The 19,820-nt window shown below is 34.3% G+C and overlaps 1 protein-coding gene, 1 long non-coding RNA gene and 1 pseudogene across 3 annotated transcripts; 2 read left to right on the top strand and 1 right to left on the bottom strand.

The window, feature by feature from the left end:
- The first annotated feature begins 597 nt into the window (after positions 1 to 597).
- LOC143629360 (uncharacterized protein At4g06744-like) lies at positions 598 to 3,350 on the top strand. Its single transcript, XM_077098655.1, has 2 exons — positions 598 to 1,046; positions 2,513 to 3,350. The coding sequence occupies exons 1-2, from the start codon at positions 709 to 711 to the stop codon at positions 3,189 to 3,191; spliced, it is 1,017 nt and encodes a 338-aa protein (XP_076954770.1). The 5' UTR covers positions 598 to 708; the 3' UTR covers positions 3,192 to 3,350.
- A 2,733-nt stretch (positions 3,351 to 6,083) lies between these two features.
- LOC143629463 (uncharacterized protein At4g06744 pseudogene) lies at positions 6,084 to 7,746 on the top strand (annotated as a pseudogene).
- A 6,911-nt stretch (positions 7,747 to 14,657) lies between these two features.
- On the bottom strand, positions 14,658 to 16,994 carry LOC143629406 (uncharacterized). 2 transcript variants are annotated; one of them, XR_013152946.1, is made up of 4 exons: positions 16,568 to 16,994; positions 16,212 to 16,303; positions 14,943 to 15,046; positions 14,658 to 14,858 (listed from the first exon to the last, which is right to left on the bottom strand). It is a non-coding gene; the product is annotated as an uncharacterized LOC143629406 (long non-coding RNA). The 2 variants fall into 2 exon arrangements; XR_013152945.1 differs by having other exon boundaries at positions 14,943 to 15,036.
- Positions 16,995 to 19,820: the final 2,826 nt, after the last annotated feature.

Here is a 19,820-nt window from a genome sequence, read left to right as displayed (position 1 = left end):
TAAGTACGTTTTGCTAAAAAAAATAATGGATTACACGTGTGTGATAATGAAAATGAGAATGGTATTCCGCCATCTCAATAAAGGAACTTAATTGGTACCACCAATACAAACCCTCCAAGTGGCATGTAAATAATTGAGGAGATCTGAATTGAAGAGATGATGAACAAATGGATAAACATATGCCTTTTATCTAATTTTTAATTTAAGTTTTATTATATTATATTATCACACTTCATTTTCTGCCAAGTAAAAATAAAGTCATTTCCATTAATAAACATAAATATTACTCAGTAATGTATATAATATTATAAAAGGTAAATTATTTTATATAAATTAATTGAAGAATTAAGTGATGATGTAGCGGTTTGTAAAAGTTTTTTGTTATAGAACAAATGAGGGTTTTTATTAAAAGTTTGAAATCTGATGAGTAGCTGATTTGACATGCCAGTTTGTAAATATTTGTTATTGTAAATGCTCTAATAACTCAAATGCCACTTGGAGGGTTTGTATTGGTGGTACCAATTAAGTTCCTTCATTGAGATGGCGGAATACCATTCTCATTTTCGTTATCGCATACATGTAATTCATTATTTTTTTTAGCAAAACGTACTTAAAAAGTCTTAAGTTTACATTCATACGTTGCCCCTAACTCTTCACTGTTATTAAAAGCTCCTTATCTTTGTCGAGTCCACTGTATTCGACGGAGACATGAGAAACACCCGTACGTTCTTACTCTTCATCTGCTTCACACAATTTCTCACCGGGAATAATGGCCAACAAGTTATTTATAGAGAACCACAACCAAAAAGGTCACCACTACTACCAAAATTCGGTGGCTACGAGAGCCCAAGATTGAAGTTAGTCTACCCGGTAATTCAAGCCTTTAAACTCAAAGTTAAATACGATCCCTTGGGTATCACAAATACATGGAAAGGTAAAAAAATATGCCGTGATTATAAAGGCTTCGTGTGCGACACACGACCCTACATCAATCAACTAGCCCTCGCCGACGTCAAGTTTAACAACTATGGTTTCGGTGGCGACCAGTGGCGGATCCAGGAATTTTTTTTGGGTGGTTCACTACTTTTATATGTTTCAATTTCACCGAGTCGGGTATATAAAATTTCGGGTCGGTTTGAGGTTCGGGTCGGTTCGATGGTACGGGAAAAGTTCATTACATAATCTTGTTTTCACCATCATTTTAGCAAGATCGCCTAAGCCACTCAAGTTGGCAAACCGCTTATCTTCTTTCACGTTAGTAATGTAGTGGCCAAGTTCATATACAAGCTTCTCCTTTTCATCAAAATCAAAATCACATGGATACATCTCGGCCAAGTTTATCAAGTTTACTTTACTAAAGGCACTAAAATTACAAGACGGGCTCAAAGAACTCATATTAGTAAGCAATTTAGTGGTTACCTCATTAAAGCGGCTTCCAAGCTCTTGAATTTGCATGTCGAGAACCGTGTTGAAATTATTAACCACATAATGATGACGATTGGTGATACCGGTCTTCTTTCTTTTAAATCTCGGGTCAACATTCTCTTCATATTCAAAATACCTACAAATCAACAATTTCAAACTAACAAATTTAAAACTAAGAAACTAACAAAAACTAACAAACTAACAAATTAAAACCAATAATCATTAAGGCTTTATTTGAAATAAATAAAAAAAATAAAGGTATTCACATAAGTTTATTTAGTGAAATAAATAAAAAATAAAGTTACAATTACAAATATCAAAACAAATTTTCACTCAGACAAATCGTCGAACAGGTGGAGGGCATCCCTGGATTCGGGAATCGTCATAACTCATAAGAATTAAGAAGGACTGGGTTGGATCAATATGAATCGGATAACAAGAATACAACACTCTCTTTCAAAAAGATTTTCACAAAGCAAACTACTTTCAATAATCATTTCGAATGGATTAAATAAAATGAATCATACAAGAAGCAAAAAAATACCTAACAGGAGGCGGACGGCGGTGTGCCACTGCCGGACTAGTGAGCAGAGCAAGCAAAAAAAGGTTTTTGTTGGAATTGATTTTTATGGGGGCAAGGATTGGTTCAGGGGTTTGAAACCAGTGACTGATTCAATCAGAGGCGGAGGCGGACGGCGGTGTGCCACTGCCGGAGTGGCTGAGCTGAGCCTGAGGGTGGAGCGGTGGACAGAGGACAGAGGCGGCTGCAGCTGCTGAGGACCATGAGGACACGGATTGGTTCAGGGGTTTGCCTGCTTTGCTTATCAGCTTATGTTATAAAAAACCCTAACAGGACTTAGGGTAACTTAGTAAAAAAAAAAAAAAAAAAAACTGTTAAAAACGGGAATAGAACCTGCGACCTCCGGGTTACAAAACCCACAAACTACCATCCGGGCAAGCACTTTATATGTTTTTAAGATGGTTCCTGTATAATTTATAGGGTGGTTCCTTTATTATTTTCTATATATAAATACACTATAATTTCGAAACTCGGGTGGTTCCGCGGAACCACCCGTTACTACCGTAGATCCGCCCATGGTGGCGACAACCTAACGCTCCACGACTTCCTCAACAAACTACCAAATATAGTTTTCTTCAGTGTAAACTCTAACTCCTTCACCGGCACCATACCCTCCGAAATTAGCCAAGCTTCCGAAACCCTACTCGAGGTTTTATTCTCAAACAACAAGTTATCCGGTTGTTTGCCGTATGAGATTGGGCTATTGAAAAAAGCCACCGTGTTTGATGTCGGGTTTAAAGAATTAACCGGTCCGATCCCGCACTCATTCCAGTGCTTAAAGAAAATGGAGCTTTTGAACTTGGCACACAATACGTTCTCGGGTACAGTTCCGGAGGAAGCATGCAGTCTGCCGGCGCTATTGAATTTTACAGTTTCATATAATTACTTTACTCATATTGGTCCGAAGTGTTGGAAGCTAATTGATAATAATGTTCTTGACGTGAAGATGAACTGCATTTTGGATCTTCCAAACCAAAGATCCGCAGCCGATTGTCAGAAGTTTTTCTCCAAAACTCATCCTTCTTGTGTAAATGATAGATCTTTGACTTATGTGCCGTGTAAAGAAGGGTTATCGGGTGATCAGTTAGAGTCGTCGGATGTTCAATGGACAGCACCGTCGCCTGCGCTGGAACCAGGGCAGGCGCCACGAGGATGGGGAAGTTATGGAGCTCTTTCGCCGCATTAACTCGTGATGATGGGTGTGTATAAATTAGATGTAAAGCGGTCAAAGTAAAAACATATTTTCTTTTTCATCATAGTACGTGAAAATAATTGGCCTTGTGTAGATTGAGAAATATTGTGTTTCTTTCAAAGTGTTTATAGATAATAATAAATATTTTGTATTCTGAAGAGCTCACTAACGCAATTACGTAAACTTTATACCAAAATCATTGCGGTTACTTTCAATTTTTTTTATAATACACAACTCGAAAGGTTCTTATTCATTTTACGTTTCTTTTTTCTTTTTTATTTTTGAAGTTGATTATTTAAAGGGGTGTTGAAAAAAACAAGGACATGGACATGCAATGCAATTGGAAAAAATCTTTTTTTTTCCTTAACTTTTATGTGGTTCTAAAGTCAAGATTAACTAGATAATATATAGGAAAAATATCTATTTATATTTGTGCCCATTTTGCTTGTTCAATGAATGTCGTGAACATTTGTTTTAAACTTCGGATTGATGTTAAAAACATAAACTTCTCCATTTTTTAACGGTCAATGAATCCTTCAGACTACTGCCTAAATTTATCACATTATGATATATTTCAATTTTGATTACGAGGAATATCCTCACCTATAATCATCGCTTGTGAGCACTCGCCCGAAGGCACAACCGTGCGATGAGATAAATCTCGTTATGTTCAAGGATTCAACTAGTGAGCCACCTACTCGCCTAGTCTCTCATAATCATTCGGTGTCGCCAAAACTACATGATGGGGGCATGAATCAAACTTGGGTGACATGCAACACCAAGTCTCTCACTTATCACTCCGACACCAACTCATTGGCACAAACACTTCTGCTTAAATTTGTATAAGTGATTCAAAAATTTTAAAACTTATTTACTTATTTATTTAAAATAATTACAAATGATTGATTAAATTTGAACGAAAAGGAAATTTTATTCACAAACTCTAAATCAAACAACTAATACATATCTAATCACAATTGAAACATAAAAAACTACACACAAAACACCTGAACTAAACTATCTGAAACTCTAGAATTAAAGAAGTAAAAACATTCAACAGTTTAAAGCAGTGAATATTAAATCACCTGTATACTTTTTAAAATAATAAAAAGATAATCGGTTAACCGGTTGGTGAATGACCGGATAAAAACCGGTTTTTAATAAAATAATAAAAAAAATCGGTTAATCAGTTCCGAAAACAAGAATATAATCCGTTTTCTAACGGCGGTGTTTTCCGGCTAGAGATAGACAGCTTAGACTGTTACAGAAACGGTTAGAAACCGGTTACTAACTGGTTAACTGGTTAGACTGTGCATCTCTAGGTGACACCACTAGTTGGGCCCAAATGATAATGATGCTCAGGCGAAGAGCCTACAACTAATAAAGAAACTCAGTTCATTAGTGAGAGATGAGGGTCGGCCCAGATAATGAAAAGGGCTTGTTGGGTGGTTTTGTCTTACCCAAATTCCAATAGAATCAAAGGGAGCAATTTATGGAGAAAAAATGATAAAAAGACACAGGAGATTAGGAGAAAACTGTTGAAATGTGAAGTCTGTTTCTTATGTTCTTACAGTTTGTATCCAAAAATATGATTGTGCTCATATGTTTGTTTTTCATTTCTTTTGCATGGGCTTATTTGCTGGTTAATGAGAGTTATGACTTTTGAACTTGGATATAACTAAGAAAGTTATGGGCTATTGTCATATGCTTAAATCTGTGTGCTATTTTAGTCTCTCTTACATCAGATCTGATCTGATATGTTGGTTTTAGGCACATATGGATATACATCTTTGTTGAACGAGTCTTCATTTTTCTTAGTTCATATTTGAGTTGATTTACATCGAATATTATCATTAGATTATTTTCGACGTCTGTTGTTACTGTCCGTTGTATTTAGTTTTTGCATTTGAACTTCTACGTTCGATAAGAAAAAAAGCTATATTCTAATCATAATCACCATCTTTAATTCTTAATCCTCAAAATCTATATTCTAACCATACGGTAACTAATAATATAATGATGTACGTATTATGCATAGGGTAATAATGTGAGCTAAGTGAGCTTCATTTCGTGTAGTTGGCCGTCGGGACAAGCGCCTACATCGGTTGATGCTAGCTATTGTCTTTTATTTTTTTTATATAGCTTCTTTATACGCCCTTCATATATACTTCTAAATCTATACCCATAACCATTATAAGACTGGAATAATATCCTAGTCATTATAGTAGGAGCAACATGAACAATATATAATTATATATCCTAGTCATTATGGCAGGTTATTACAAGCATATCAGACTGATCTTTTAGGCTGTCCAATTTGGTGACACCACTTAATGAGGATGATTAAGTCTCAATGATGTGATGTGAGCAACATGGAAGTGCCATAGAGAAAATTTATACACGTTAAGAATGTTAAGACACAAGCACTACTTCATAAGAACTCTACAGGTAAATGTGTTAAGTGAAACTGTAAGTCTGTAAAAAGCACTACAAAGAGCGTTTTCCTTCTTGAAAATTGTTGACGGGTAACCGAAACCTAAGTTGAAGCCAGAATGGCAAATATGACAATATTGCGGTTGTGATGTTTACAAATGATCAAATCTAGTTAATGGGTTTAAGTGTTTTAACTATTATCTCGCGACCAAGACTTTTTGAGTCAACTTGGTACATTTTCAAAGATGAAGCGCATATGAATGATGAAAAGCACCAGCTTAAGTTAAGGCCATGATTGAAAGTAACTTTAGTGGCTAAAGTATAATACTTTAATTATTTTTTAAAACAATACATCTTAGAATCTAAAAAATAAATGTTGATTATTTTTCAAGGACAATATATATATTAAACATACAAACGAAGTTTACATTCATATGTTGTTCTATTGCCTCTTCATTATCTTTGTATTGTCGGAGAAATGGCCGGTGTTCATGCATTCTTCATCTTCAACTTTATCTTCATCACTCGTTTTCTCACCAGAATTAATGGGGAACAAGTTACTCGTAGAGAAACACTCCAAATAGTCTTCAATGGTGTCGAAAGTGAGAATTGTCCACCTCTCCCTCCTCCGTCATGCCCACCACCAGACATACCACCATCACCACCACCACCATTGCCATCACCACCACCACCACCTTCGCCACCACCACCACCGTCGCCACCTCCCCCTCCCCCGCCATGCTCATGCCAATCATCGCCGCCACCACCACCATCACCACCTCCCCCCTCATGCCCACCATCGCCACCACCACCATCACCACCACCTCCCCCCTCATGCCCACCACCACCATTTCCACCACCACCACCACCACTAGTCTTCGAAAGCAAGCGACTACAAATAGTCTACCAAATAATTCAAGATTTCAAAACCAAAGTAACATACGATCCCAACAACATCACAAAAACATGGACAGGATCAAACATCTGCCAATACAAAGGCTTCGTCTGCGACACCGTCCCGGGTTACAACGTAAAAGCCGTAGCTGGCGTCAAGTTCAACAACTACAACTTCAACGGCGACAACTTAACCATATCCGACTTAATCATGGGCTTACCCGACATCGTCTTCTTCCATGCAAACTCCAACAACTTCACTGGCACCATACCCGCCAACATCAAAAAACTACCTTACTTATACGAACTCGACCTCAGTAACAACAATTTCACCGGCAACTTCCCAACACAAGTACTCGGTGCCAACAAATTACTCTTCCTTGATCTCCGGTTCAACGCATTCTTCGGCTTCGTTCCTGCACATGTGTTCTCTCTCCAACTCGATCTACTCTTCATTAATAATAATAACTTCATCCAGACACTCCCACACAACCTCGGCTTAACAACCGCGCTTTATTTAACGTTAGCTAATAATAAGTTTATTGGTGGGATCCCTAAGAGTATTGGGATGGCGTCAGAAACTCTTCTTGAGGTTCTCTTCTTAAACAATCAATTAACCGGGTGTTTACCGTACGAGATCGGGTTTTTGAAGAAAGCCACCGTGTTCGACGTCGGGTTTAACAACTTAACCGGTCCGATCCCACGCTCGTTTCAGTGCTTAAAGAAAATGGAGCTTTTGAACTTGGCGCACAATACGTTCTTTGGCGTGGTGCCAGAGGAAGTATGCAGTCTACCGAAGCTATCGAATTTTACAGTTTCGTATAATTATTTTACTCAGGTTGGCCCGAAGTGTCGGAAGCTGATCAATATTGGGGTTCTTGATGTGACGATGAACTGCATTTTGGATCTTGAGAACCAAAGATCGGCGGCTGATTGTCAGGATTTTTTCTCTAGAGATCATCTTTCATGTGTGAAAGATAGATCTCTTATTCGAGTGCCTTGCAAAGATGGGTTTTTTGGTGCTCAGTCAAAGTCCTCGAATGTTCAGAAACCTGTGCCGGCATCGCAGGTGCCGGCACAGGTTCCACGACAGGGAAGTTATGGAGCTCTTTCACCGCATTAATATTTATCAAGGCGCGTTTATGATTAGATTTAAAGTGGCCAAAGTGAAAACATGTTTTCGTTTTTTGGTCTTTCGTCTTTTTAATTAAGCAAGAGAAAATAATTGGCTTAACTATTTTGCATATATTTATAAAAAGCATGTTTTTACATTTATTAAAGGAGATGTGAATCCATATAATACGCTTAAAAGTCTAGTGAGCACTGAGCAGTGATGGCTGTCTCCGAACTAAAGCGTTTGGTCCACTTAACGAATTAAGTGGAAATCATAAGAGCATTCACAACTAAGGACGATTAAATTCGGTATAGGTATCAATGGATACCGGTACTGAACTGTTACCTAAGTTTGAGTTTCGGAATTGGTACAGTACCGGTATTTCTTGAATTTTTAATTCAATACCAGTACCGGTACCGGTACCGGTATCGAACCGAATATTTCGGTACCGGTAACAAGACTTTGCAGTTTTCGGGATCGGTACGATACCGAGCTCAATGGCTGCCACATCAGATTTCCACTTATCCACTTTGAAACACCAAAAATTCGTAAGTCTTCTCCAACACTACATACACTTTTAAACGCTTTATATTCCACATAATCTCTACTTCTATATTTTCTTTCTTCAAACTCAAATACATTAATAGGTATCTTATTTTTTATTTTTTATTATTTAAAAATAAAATAAGTTTTAATAAATAGATTCAAAATATATAATAAAAGTCATATAAATAAAAATTTTAAACTACATAAACAATAAATAAAATAACCACACGCAAACACAGCCAAAAAAATTTATTAATTTTTTAAAAATTACATAAACAAAAATACCTTTTTATTAACAAAATTTACTGTTGAAAGTAAAAAAAAAAATAAAAAGAAATTATTTTTTAATTCTTAAAGATAGATAATTAAAGTGAGGGTTGAAATTGGTTTATGATAGGCCACGATTTCTATACTGAGGATCTTTTATCCTTGACTGTCTTATGGATAGTTTATCCTTGAAATATACATCAGGATATAAAGGATCGACGATCCTCGGTATTGTTTGTTTACTAATGATTGTGTTTAGTATGGTGATGTGTTAGACAGGTATATCAACTTTAAGACGAATTTGCATCAATTATCCTCATGGGACATCCTGTAGCTGGAACATGGATCTAGGATCCTAATTCAACATAGCTGATTATGGACGAACTCTCTAGAAGATTGACGTTTAAATAACAACAATGGTATCTAGATCTGGTCTACCGATTAATTCGCTAGTGAGTGGCTATCAGCACGTGGTCAAAGAGCACGTTGGTGAAGAATGGAAGACTAGCGGATTTATAGGATGAAGTCGTTAAGTTTGTTAATTACTTTTTCCTTATATATTTGAGTATGATCGATAGGAAAAGACACATGTACTTACACACACACACACTAGAGCAGAAGCAAATACTCTCTCTAGACACTAGCTTTCGTTGAAATCTCGATCATATACTCCACAAACACTTGTAATCACTTTTTATTCATTAATAAACTCGACGGTGATAGTTTTCACCGTCCGGCGGTTTTTTGTGCCGGAAACCGAGATAACCATATACTCATCGACCAAAGGTTACCTTGTTGATCATTGACTAAAGTACTTCGACCAAATATTATATTATTAATCATTGACCGGAGCTATTTTATCAACGATTACTTTGATAAGTTTTGACCGAGATAAAACTATCTTGGTTAAGGGCTTTTTCCCTCGTGATCAAATCATCGTGTTCATCAATATCACGCTTATATACTCGTTATTATTGAATTGACACCTTACCTCACATAACAGACTTGGATACTTGATCCTTAGCTGATTTTTGTCCAAAACAGTTTCAAATTTAAATAGAAATTAATTACATTTAGACCATTTATTATGTTTACTTTCATCCAATTTTGTAAATATGTTTTAAATTGAACTATCAATATTATTTTGTAAATATGTTTTAAATTGAACTATCAATATTTATTTGTCCAATTCAGATGAATGTTGACATGTTAGAGCGGAACTCCCCATTTAAGTTGCTCTAAGTCTAATATTTAAAAGAAAGTTTATGTCCAATCATCCAATTGTTTAGAATCAACAAATAAATAATCATGCGATTCTCATTGGTGCAACTTTTGGAAGGATCATTTAATCCAATAGACTATAGTGTATTATCACGTACCTATCATTTCATTTTTTATTTAAAACTAGTTCTTCATTGTAAGACGCTCTTCAAATCCGTTTTAATTGATTTAGCAATTTCATCAGTTATGAAATATACAGCTAACACATACCGATTGAAGAATGTATTCCATTCCTAGCTATTAGTGAAACAGGCCATCACTCTATTACGAATCAAAATAATTACTATCGGGTTAGATTACCATTAGTTTTTTATACTTACCAGAACTTCTAATTAAGTTGATATTTATCATATGAATCAAAAGAACCACTGTTAGTGTATTAATAATTTCAAAGCATAAACTTATAGTCACTGGGTAGTTAGTGCGTAATAATATTCTACCAAAGTTATAACGCAAGTACATGCGAAAGCTATACAATCTAGTTTTTAATTAAGTTCACATAAGAACACTACAGAAAAGAAAACAAAAACATAATTGTGTACTTAGAGTTTTTATAAATGTTAATTAACAAAATAATTTGTGAAAAATCAAAGTAAATAACAAATGAAATACTATACACAAAATGATATCTCAACCCTCTGTCAACATATCCAACCATCCTAGATAACTAGGGTAAGCTGCAGGGCATAACATGTCCACAAGGAGTACGTTGAGTATTAGACCTGTTACGCTTGATTATTTAAACCAAATATAACAAAACTGAACTAACCTTGATCTTTAACTTGGTTTAATTAAAAGTTAATAAACTTAAAAGCAAACGAGTGATTTCCAATAAATAAAAAGGACGATCACATCCACAGTTAAGTTTTATGAAACACTTTGTGCAATTTAATAACTAACACTTCTGAATTGACATGGACATGAATGATTAATAGCATAATTATAAAGGAATGTAACACTATCACTAACAAATTCTTCATAGAACTTAATTAACTAAAGTTCAACAAGTAAACGAATAAACTCTTTCGCATGAATCAGTAACCATTGTACATCCTCCACCCAGCCCCCATGCGTTGAGCCTATGCAATCAAATGGCTGTCATCCCGAGTAGAGGTGTACAAAACTTTTTTTTCAAACTGAACCGGTTTGGTCAAACCATGTTTCAAACCGGTTGGTTTGGAAACCGGTTTAGAAGCAAGAAACGTCGAAGTGGTCCAACTCGGTTATGTTTAGTTCGGTTTGGCTTAACTGGTTTAAACCGTTTTTTCCTCAAGCAGTTCCTGTTTTAAATCCGGTGTGGTAGTTCAGAAGGGAAATTGGTACCAAAACTGGCGGTTTGGGTTGGTTCATGACCCGGTTTGGGTGAAACCGGTTTTCTTATCAAACCGGCTCGGGTCGGTTTTCAGTGAACCGATCCAAACCGTTTTATTTTTTACATATGTAGTCCCGAGCGTAGGACCGGCTGCTTTTCTTTTATTCTTCTTGGGGCCCAATCCAAATTCAGCCCTCTTCAAACTTCAACTGGTGCTCTTTTTATTTCCTATATCGTCTGGGCCACATTTTGTGTTTGAACCAAAAGCAGCCCACCTACTCATTTTTGAATTGTTGAGTTTTAGGCTTCTAGACCATTCAATTGATGATTACAAATTAAGAAGGTGACTAGCATACAAAAATTAAACAACTAAATGTGTAGAATAACACAACCCATGGGAGTCTCTGAGGGTGTGCGAGCCGCATCATTGGCCCGGACACATAAATTTCGGGGGCACAAACATTTTAATACATATTACATATATATGTTTTTGGTGTTAAAAATAAGGTTATTTGCAATAGTTTATGAGATAATTACATGCTCAAAATTATTTATGCTTATAATAAATCGGTCGATAAAAGTTTTATCCATGTACATTATGCGAAAAAAAAATTCGTTAAGGCCTCGGGCCTTTTAATTTTGGCTCGGCCGAGGTATTTAAATTATCGGAGATGGCCTAACACAACATATTTACATAACTATGCAAACGTATTTACATATTCACTCAACCTTTATGCATACGATAACAACTTTTCACCCTAATAAAATCACTTTTTAAGTACAGAAAGAATATACTTAAATTAAACTTAAAAAAATGTTTGAAAAAATAAATAGTGAATTTGCCTTTGTTTTGGCTTTTCTTAATTATATTTTTAATTGGCTAATTTTTTAAACTCAAATAAGTTTTACGAACTTTATTACTTTTGAAAAAAATATACAATAAAATCAAAACTGTGTTATCTTTCATTGCTTTATGATGTTTTAAAACAAATATAATCCACAATGAGAAGGCTTTGTTGGTTGTTGGTTCATATTATACTGTGCAAAAACTATGTTGGCTAACCATTATAACTGTGTTGTTTTGCATTTTAACAATGTTAGTTACGTATATTTGTGTTGTTCCTACCGTTATAGTTGTGTAGTTATGTCATTGTAATAACATGATTATATGATATACTAACATAATTATATGGTATAACATTAACAACACACTTATACTTGTTATACCATATAACTTTGATGTATTTTGTGTGTGCGCATATATATAAATTTCCCTCATACTTACACCCGTTAAAATAGTAAGGTATAAGCAGTGCCTTCTCATTGTTCCTATGTTTTTAGGCAAACCCCACTTTTTACAGGACCCAACCTCTCTCTCTTTCTCCAAATATTTATCGTTATATATAACTTATCGAGTTAAGAAATACCCATACATATAAAGCATTGTTTCAAAGTGAATTTTAGCTAGAAACGTAGAAAGCGATAACGATGATCCACGTGTATGTTAGTTGCTTCTTTGGCCAATAGGTATCAATGTCTATGTATGTACGCAAATGTAACACAACTAGTATTAAGACTCCCATGTTGCGGCGGAGGCATAAAACTATTCATTTAATCCCATTACGATTTTTAATCCATTAGCCACTAAATATAGGAACTAAAAAGGCTTAGACAAATGAAACGTAGGCGTAAAAACGTTGAACTGCACATGTTCATTTCTAATTATTAAATACAATAAAAAAAACTAAGGTTGAGAGTCTTAATAGTAATACTCGTGAACCATATAATTCGCGTTGCAAATGCCATACCTTAAACTGTATATAGATAATTGAACTCTTGAAAAATAAATGAGTTATAGGAAAAGTGACCTTAATGTTTTTATGTGCCTCTCACATGCCAAGAGTTAACTGATACAACAGATGGCCGTTAATGTAAAGAACTAAAAGCAAGATACTTTCTTATTTAAGACCAATGAATGAAAGTAAACTTTTTAAATAACACGATTCATAAATTAGCTATATTTAAAGAACAAAAATTGTAATTTAATGTAGAAATAAACTAAGAATAATAATTAAAATGAAAAGAATGGGGTCCACAACACACTTAGCACAACAAAATCTCCGATAGAAACATGTTGGTTCAAACAAACCTAAAAACCATCTAAATCATTGGAGTGGTAGGGTTGAAAAAAAAAGCCAATTTTTAAGGTTTGATTTTTCAAACCATCAAAAACCAGCCATTGTGGGCTCCATCATCACCTCTTTCACCACACACACGCATATATATATATATACACACATATATACCCATATTTATATAAATATTTTATTTAAAAATGATGTATTATTTTGTTTTGTGAATTTTTTTCGTGACGGCTAGTTTAATGGTTAATTTTTTTAATGGCTAGTTTTTAAGCGATTCTATTATCTATTTTACAACACTTAATTCGAATAAAAAAAACATGACAAGAAGTCCTAGAAAAAACAACATAATAAGAAGTCATTGTAAATTATGTAATAATTTTTTTGTTTTTCTATTTGTTATATTTTAGTTAATCTATTTTTACTAAAATTTTATTATATTGCTATTTATTTAAATAAAAACTATAAATATAAAATATTATATTGTATTGTGAAATTTTTATTTAAAGTAAATGTAAAAGTAAGTGATGATGTGGAAATATAAAGATGGTTTGATAATGTGTATTGTTGGAGTAAAAAATGTGGTTTTTAAGAAAGCTGATGTGACAGTGATGTGGCTGGTTTAAACAAAAAACAGTTAGAGATGGCCTTATGCACAATATAACTTGTACTTGTATATATATATATACTAGTGGGAGAGCCCGCGCGTTGCGACGGGTGTCCCAACTGATGTTAGATTCAATTTTGTTATGCATTATTAGTCAACCATTCCTGGTTTTAAACATTTTATTTCATCCAAAAATAGTTTGTAGTAGTGACAAATTGTTACATGAAAAGAACTTAAAAATCTCTAAACGGCCAAAATGTAATTTTAATAAGACGTTAATCATGTCTAACTACAAAAAAAAAATGTATCTTGAAGAACACATTCGTCACAAATTGAACTGAGAATACCTTCACCGCAACCACATAGATTCTTGAGTGGACATTCTATACTTCCATGTTCATTAGTTTGTTTGTATGTTTTTTTTATTTGCGTTATGTTGAATATCTTGGAGAGCCCATATAAATGCCCTTCATGTAAAATTTGCAAGGACCGCATATAAAAATGTAATTATTTGAATTAAAGCGACACAACCAAGTTACTTATAGTTAAATACCCATAAAAATGGAAGACATGTTTAATCCACTGTGTTATACTTTATAACGGCAACCCATAAGTCAAAATTAGGCTTATAAACAAACCAACAAAAATGAAGGTTAAACAATATTAAATAAATCTTATTAAGGTAATAATTAGATAATAAAATATTAACACCTTAATGGCTTAATGAAATAAATTACATCATCTCAGTAATGTATATTTCCATTAAGATATATCAATACTTTTAAATGATCTTGTGTAAAATTCTCTAATGCTAATAATCGGTAAAGCCACATCCAAAACACCGACTCCTACTCGACAATGCATTAGTAGCATCTTGGTCAATAGATTGATCTCGCATCATACCAACCTGACTCGTATTTGGGCTCATGACCTGTTTGCAACCCATAAAATAAACTCGTTGTCACCAACCTGTCTTGTTTCCGACCGGTAAAATATACAACTTGATGCCAGCCTGTCCCGGCCTGTTGCGACCCGCTTACGAGCATCGACAAGACGCAACCCGTTTCTGACCCATAAAAATATAAATTTTGACCCGACCCTTTATAAACATCTAGCGAAGGGCACATATGATAAGAAACACATGAATTACCTTTAGTTCAATGATCTAGAATGCCTCCTTGAATAGTAGCGCCAATAGCAACTGCTTCATCAGGGTTCACACATATCTAAACAAGTTGCTTGACCTGGAAACACCTTTAGTCCAAATATTTTAACTTTATTTTGTAATTACGTATGAGGTAAAAGTCAGTAAGAGAATTTTGTAAACATTGCGTTTGAACTTGTATGCCATCAACAATGTGATTTGCAGTTGTAACGAGCGATTACTTCTAATACAAATGTGATACCATTATACATGTTTTGACCCGAACCAAATCAATACCTTCTTAAAATAAATGGACCGTTTTGACCCGAACCAAACCGATACATTGTTAAAATAAATGGACCGTTTTGGCCCGAACCAAACCAATACATTGTTAAAATAAATGGACCGTTTTGACTCGAACCAAACAGATAGGGTAATTAAAATAAATGGATTTGACCCGAACCAAATCCATACCTTGTTAAAATAAATGGAACATTTTGACCCGAACCAAACCAATACATTGTTAAAATAAATGGACCGTTTTGACCCGTACAAAACCGATAGGGTAATTAAAATAAATGGAACATTTTGACCCGAACCAAACCGATACATTTTAAAAATAAATGAACCGTTTTGACCCGAACCAAACAAATACATTGTTAAAATAAGTGGACCGTTTTGACCCGTACCAAACCGATAGGGTAATTCAAATTAATGGATCGTTTTGACCAGAACCAAACCGATACATTTTAAAAATAAATGAACCGTTTTGTCTTGAACCAAATCGATACGTTTTTAAAATAAATTGCCTGTTTTGACCCAAACTAAAACAATACCTTTTTAAGACAGCACGTGACCCGAACCAAGTCGATGTTTTTTTAAATGACCCCATTCTAAATGAACCGATTTATCCGGACCATATTGAAACCAAAATGACTCGAACAAAAGTTATACCATTATAAAATGACCCGTTTTGACCCGAACCATATTATATATATTTAAAATAAATGACACGTTTTGACCAGAACAAAACTTAAATTGGCCCGTTTTGACTTGAACCAAAGCTATACCTTTTTAAATTAACACGATGTGGCCCGAACCATATCGACAACTTTTTATAATGAAACATTTTAACAAGTTAAAGTTAAACACAACAAATGTTTGCCGGTTAATGTGTGAAAAGCAACGAAAATTAAAACCTGCACCATAAAAGAAAATTATTTTACATTAAGTTAGTTACAAAAGAAAAAATCAAGAAAGAATTGAAGGAGATACCTTGATGGGGCTCAGCAAAACACATGCTCATTATTCTACCATAACACACTTCAGAAACTTTCATAAAATTAGTGCAGATGAAACAATCATACCTACACACCAAACGAAAATAACATATTTAGGTAACATGTTTAAAAAAATTGATAAGCACACTATGCATCCAAAAGTATTTTCTCATCCTTATGTTAAATTGTTAACCATACATTCTTTTACAATTAACCAAAATTTATAAAAACACAAGAGCTGATGGTAAAACTTCATTCAGAAGCTCAACTAAAGCGTGTTTGAGTCGACTATCTCGGCTCTTTAAAGAATCTAAAAGCTTAAAGGTATAGCATTTGAATAAAGAGGCCAACCTTGATACAAAGTCAGAGTCACCACCACCGGCTACAAAACCAAAAACCCGACTCATTTGAAAGCTTTGTACAATGGTGAGTTTAGCTTGTGAGTCCGATCTTTTAGAAACCAGAACAAGAACACAACTGCTGCAACCATTCTTATTGGATTGAGCCTCGCCGAATTTAGATTCAATTAACCTGTAGACGGAGCAATTGCAGGCAGCGGTGAACTGATTAGAAGCAAATTCGATGAACTTTACATCCAGTTACCAACAATTAAATAGGCTGGGAACTGAAGGTTGCCAAATTGAAGGGATATTTGTAACGTCATTGACGGTAATGGGACAGTTAAGGGAGCAACTGAAGGATCAGGCCAAGTAAAGTGAATATTAAAATCGCCTGAGGTTGATTTGTTACCTGGGACAAAAAGTGGCCGGAGCCCTTAATGCACATTCAATTTTCCGGCGTCTTAAGGAGAGATAAGGTTGAATATGAAAAGTTGCCTATATGTATTATAATGTAATATATATATATATATTATCATTTAGTTGTGTTATAGCATTTATAATGGTGTTTTATATCATATTAATGTGTTGTTATAATTGTATAACTACACAACTGTAATGATAAAACAACACAATTATATGATATACTCCTTAATATCTTAGGTTTCCTCTAGTGTATCAAGCTTTTATGAAAGAAATGCCAATTAAAAGAAAATATATGAATATTATACCGGTATTGAGAAAATAATTCTTGATTTTAAGGTGTAATTTTGAAAATAATAAGTTATATAAAATTTGTTCAAGTTTAAACATATAAAAACGATTTTATTAAAAAACAAAAAAAAAACTTAACATAATGGCATGATTGTTTACCTGATACACATCTACTTTTGACATGAAACCGTTGGCGAAGTTTATTGAGGGCCGGGCGGCTTGTCCCCTGTTTTTTTACGCAATAGTGTAAATTTCTTCGTTTTCGTCCGAAAATTTGTATACGTAGTGTAAATTTACACGTTTTCGACCGAAAATTTAAGCATGACCTCGCTTGTTTATGATTTTTTATTACATTTTGAGTTCATTCCCTCGACGAACTCGTTCAAGCTTCGCCACCATGTGAAACTCATCAAAACAACGTTGTTTTTTTATTAAAATATCACTAAATTCCTTCTTTTAATCCCTAATATATACTTTTCTAGTTCCTCTTCATCCTTTCTTTAGTCGTAAAAAAATCGACTAGCTAGTTTTCTCCATCAAATTCGACCTACCAATCTATGTTCTCCAAAATAAACGATGACCTATGTTCATGTTCTCTAATTCAATCAGCATCAGCATAGAACCTTCAAATTATATAAAAAGTAAAAGTCAATATATCTTTAACCACCAGATGTGCATGTTCATGTATCTACAAACGAACCATTTGTATCTCGTTTTGCCTTTTCTTTAAAAAAATTATTGGACAAAACTTGGTGGGTTTATTTCCATAAGCACTTTAGGTCATAGGCAAGTAAATGAGTTTTATGAGTTGTCGGTTTCCACCTTAAATGGGTTAACGGCTGATGACGGGGTAGCCCAAGGAAATAATAAAATGGCTGAAATACGTTAACGCTAAAAGGGTTAAAAGGTTAAAAGCTTCGTTTCCCGGCCAAACTTATGTAAACAAGTACCCACGTGTTACAGTACGATGTCAAATCACTGTTCTCCTCTGACCAAAGTACATACTCAGATAAAGTATTATTATTTTAAGCTATGGACCAGCGGTCCAAGCCTTCCCGTCCATAAAGGTCAACTCTCTATGCAAACAAGAGGCTAACTAGTTTAGTTAACTGAACTAAAAGGCTTATATCTTCTTCATATAAATAGATAACTTAGCCTTAAACATAAACACAACAGATTTGTGCAGATAACACCATCTCCCTAATCTTCTCTTCTTCCTTGAGAAATATGCTCTTAGCTTATTTCTTTCTCACTTGAATAACTTCATAGCCTCGTCAAGAACATCATCCTAAAACCGATTCCAAACATCACGGTTTCGGATCCTTGGTGAAATATAACAACAAACAACTAACTAGTGAACCTCCTTCTACGTTTTGCAAACGTAGAGGGACACCACGACCTGCGTTTGGCTAACCTGACCCTTGAAGCCTCTTAGCCTAATCAGTCCATTCACTATCATTGGTCTTATCTTTGTTGCAGCAACAGCGGCTTAGCACCATTCTCGAGCATCAAACTCATGATGGACGGTTGAAATCTTGTCTAAGGTTTAGAGTATGGACACACCTTGGCAATGTAAAAAGACATGACACTAATACTGAATTGCCATCGCCGTTTGCAAGATCAGATAGATATTTATGGAGAATTGGAGAGTAGCATGTCAAACCTTGCTCATATTTTTTTAACGACGAATTTCTTTTTAATTCTTGTCATTTATGGGACTTGAACCTAAAATTTCTCTCTCTTAAAACTATTATTAGACTTTGCCTTAGCAATAAATCACCACCCCATTAATCAAATTTTTCCCGTGTGTATATAAACGATAGATCAATTTTTTCTTAGAAAATTCCAGCTTTCCGTACTTAGGTTAGGACAATTATGGCGTTATATCTAAATTGTGTCGGCATAATTGAGTATCCATTATTTATTTGATATAACGTTGATGTGATATTTGAATAGCAGTTTTTTGAACGATTTGAAAAGGGGTATACCTTGTATAGTGAAAACTAGAAAATACATATAAAAAAAACACAATTAGATTTCAGTAATTGAAAAGGGTACAAGCTGAATTATATATTTTAATATTATAAAATGCTACTACTGTACTAAACAAACGTTTATTACTGATGATTTAATACTTTATGTGTCATCATAGGTAGCACCAACTAAAATAATACAATATTTTAAAATTATTGAATACTTTTCAGTTTTCACTGGATTTCATGATAGATAATTTAATGGGTAATTTAGTACTTTTTCGAAACTTTTTCATATTATTGAATACTTTTCAGTTTTCATTAGATTTCATGATAGATAATTTAATGGGTAATTTAATAGAATTGATGATATATAGCATCCACTAAAATATAAGTATAGTCATAATAAGTTTATTGTTTGTAATTACTATGTGATAATAATAATAATAATAATAATAATATAACAACAACAACAACAAATGTGATATATAATAAATCTTCAACAAACCCATCAAATCTCACCATCAATTCTCCACTCCGTCCTCACCTCGCACTCTCTCTTCGTCATCACACCACCAT

Source organism: Bidens hawaiensis, unplaced genomic scaffold, assembly GCF_021521415.1.
Source record: "Bidens hawaiensis isolate Kalapana, Puna unplaced genomic scaffold, B.hawaiensis_p1.1 tig00005195_1, whole genome shotgun sequence".
NCBI lineage: Eukaryota > Viridiplantae > Streptophyta > Magnoliopsida > Asterales > Asteraceae > Bidens > Bidens hawaiensis.
This window is presented reverse-complemented; position numbering and strand designations above follow the sequence as displayed.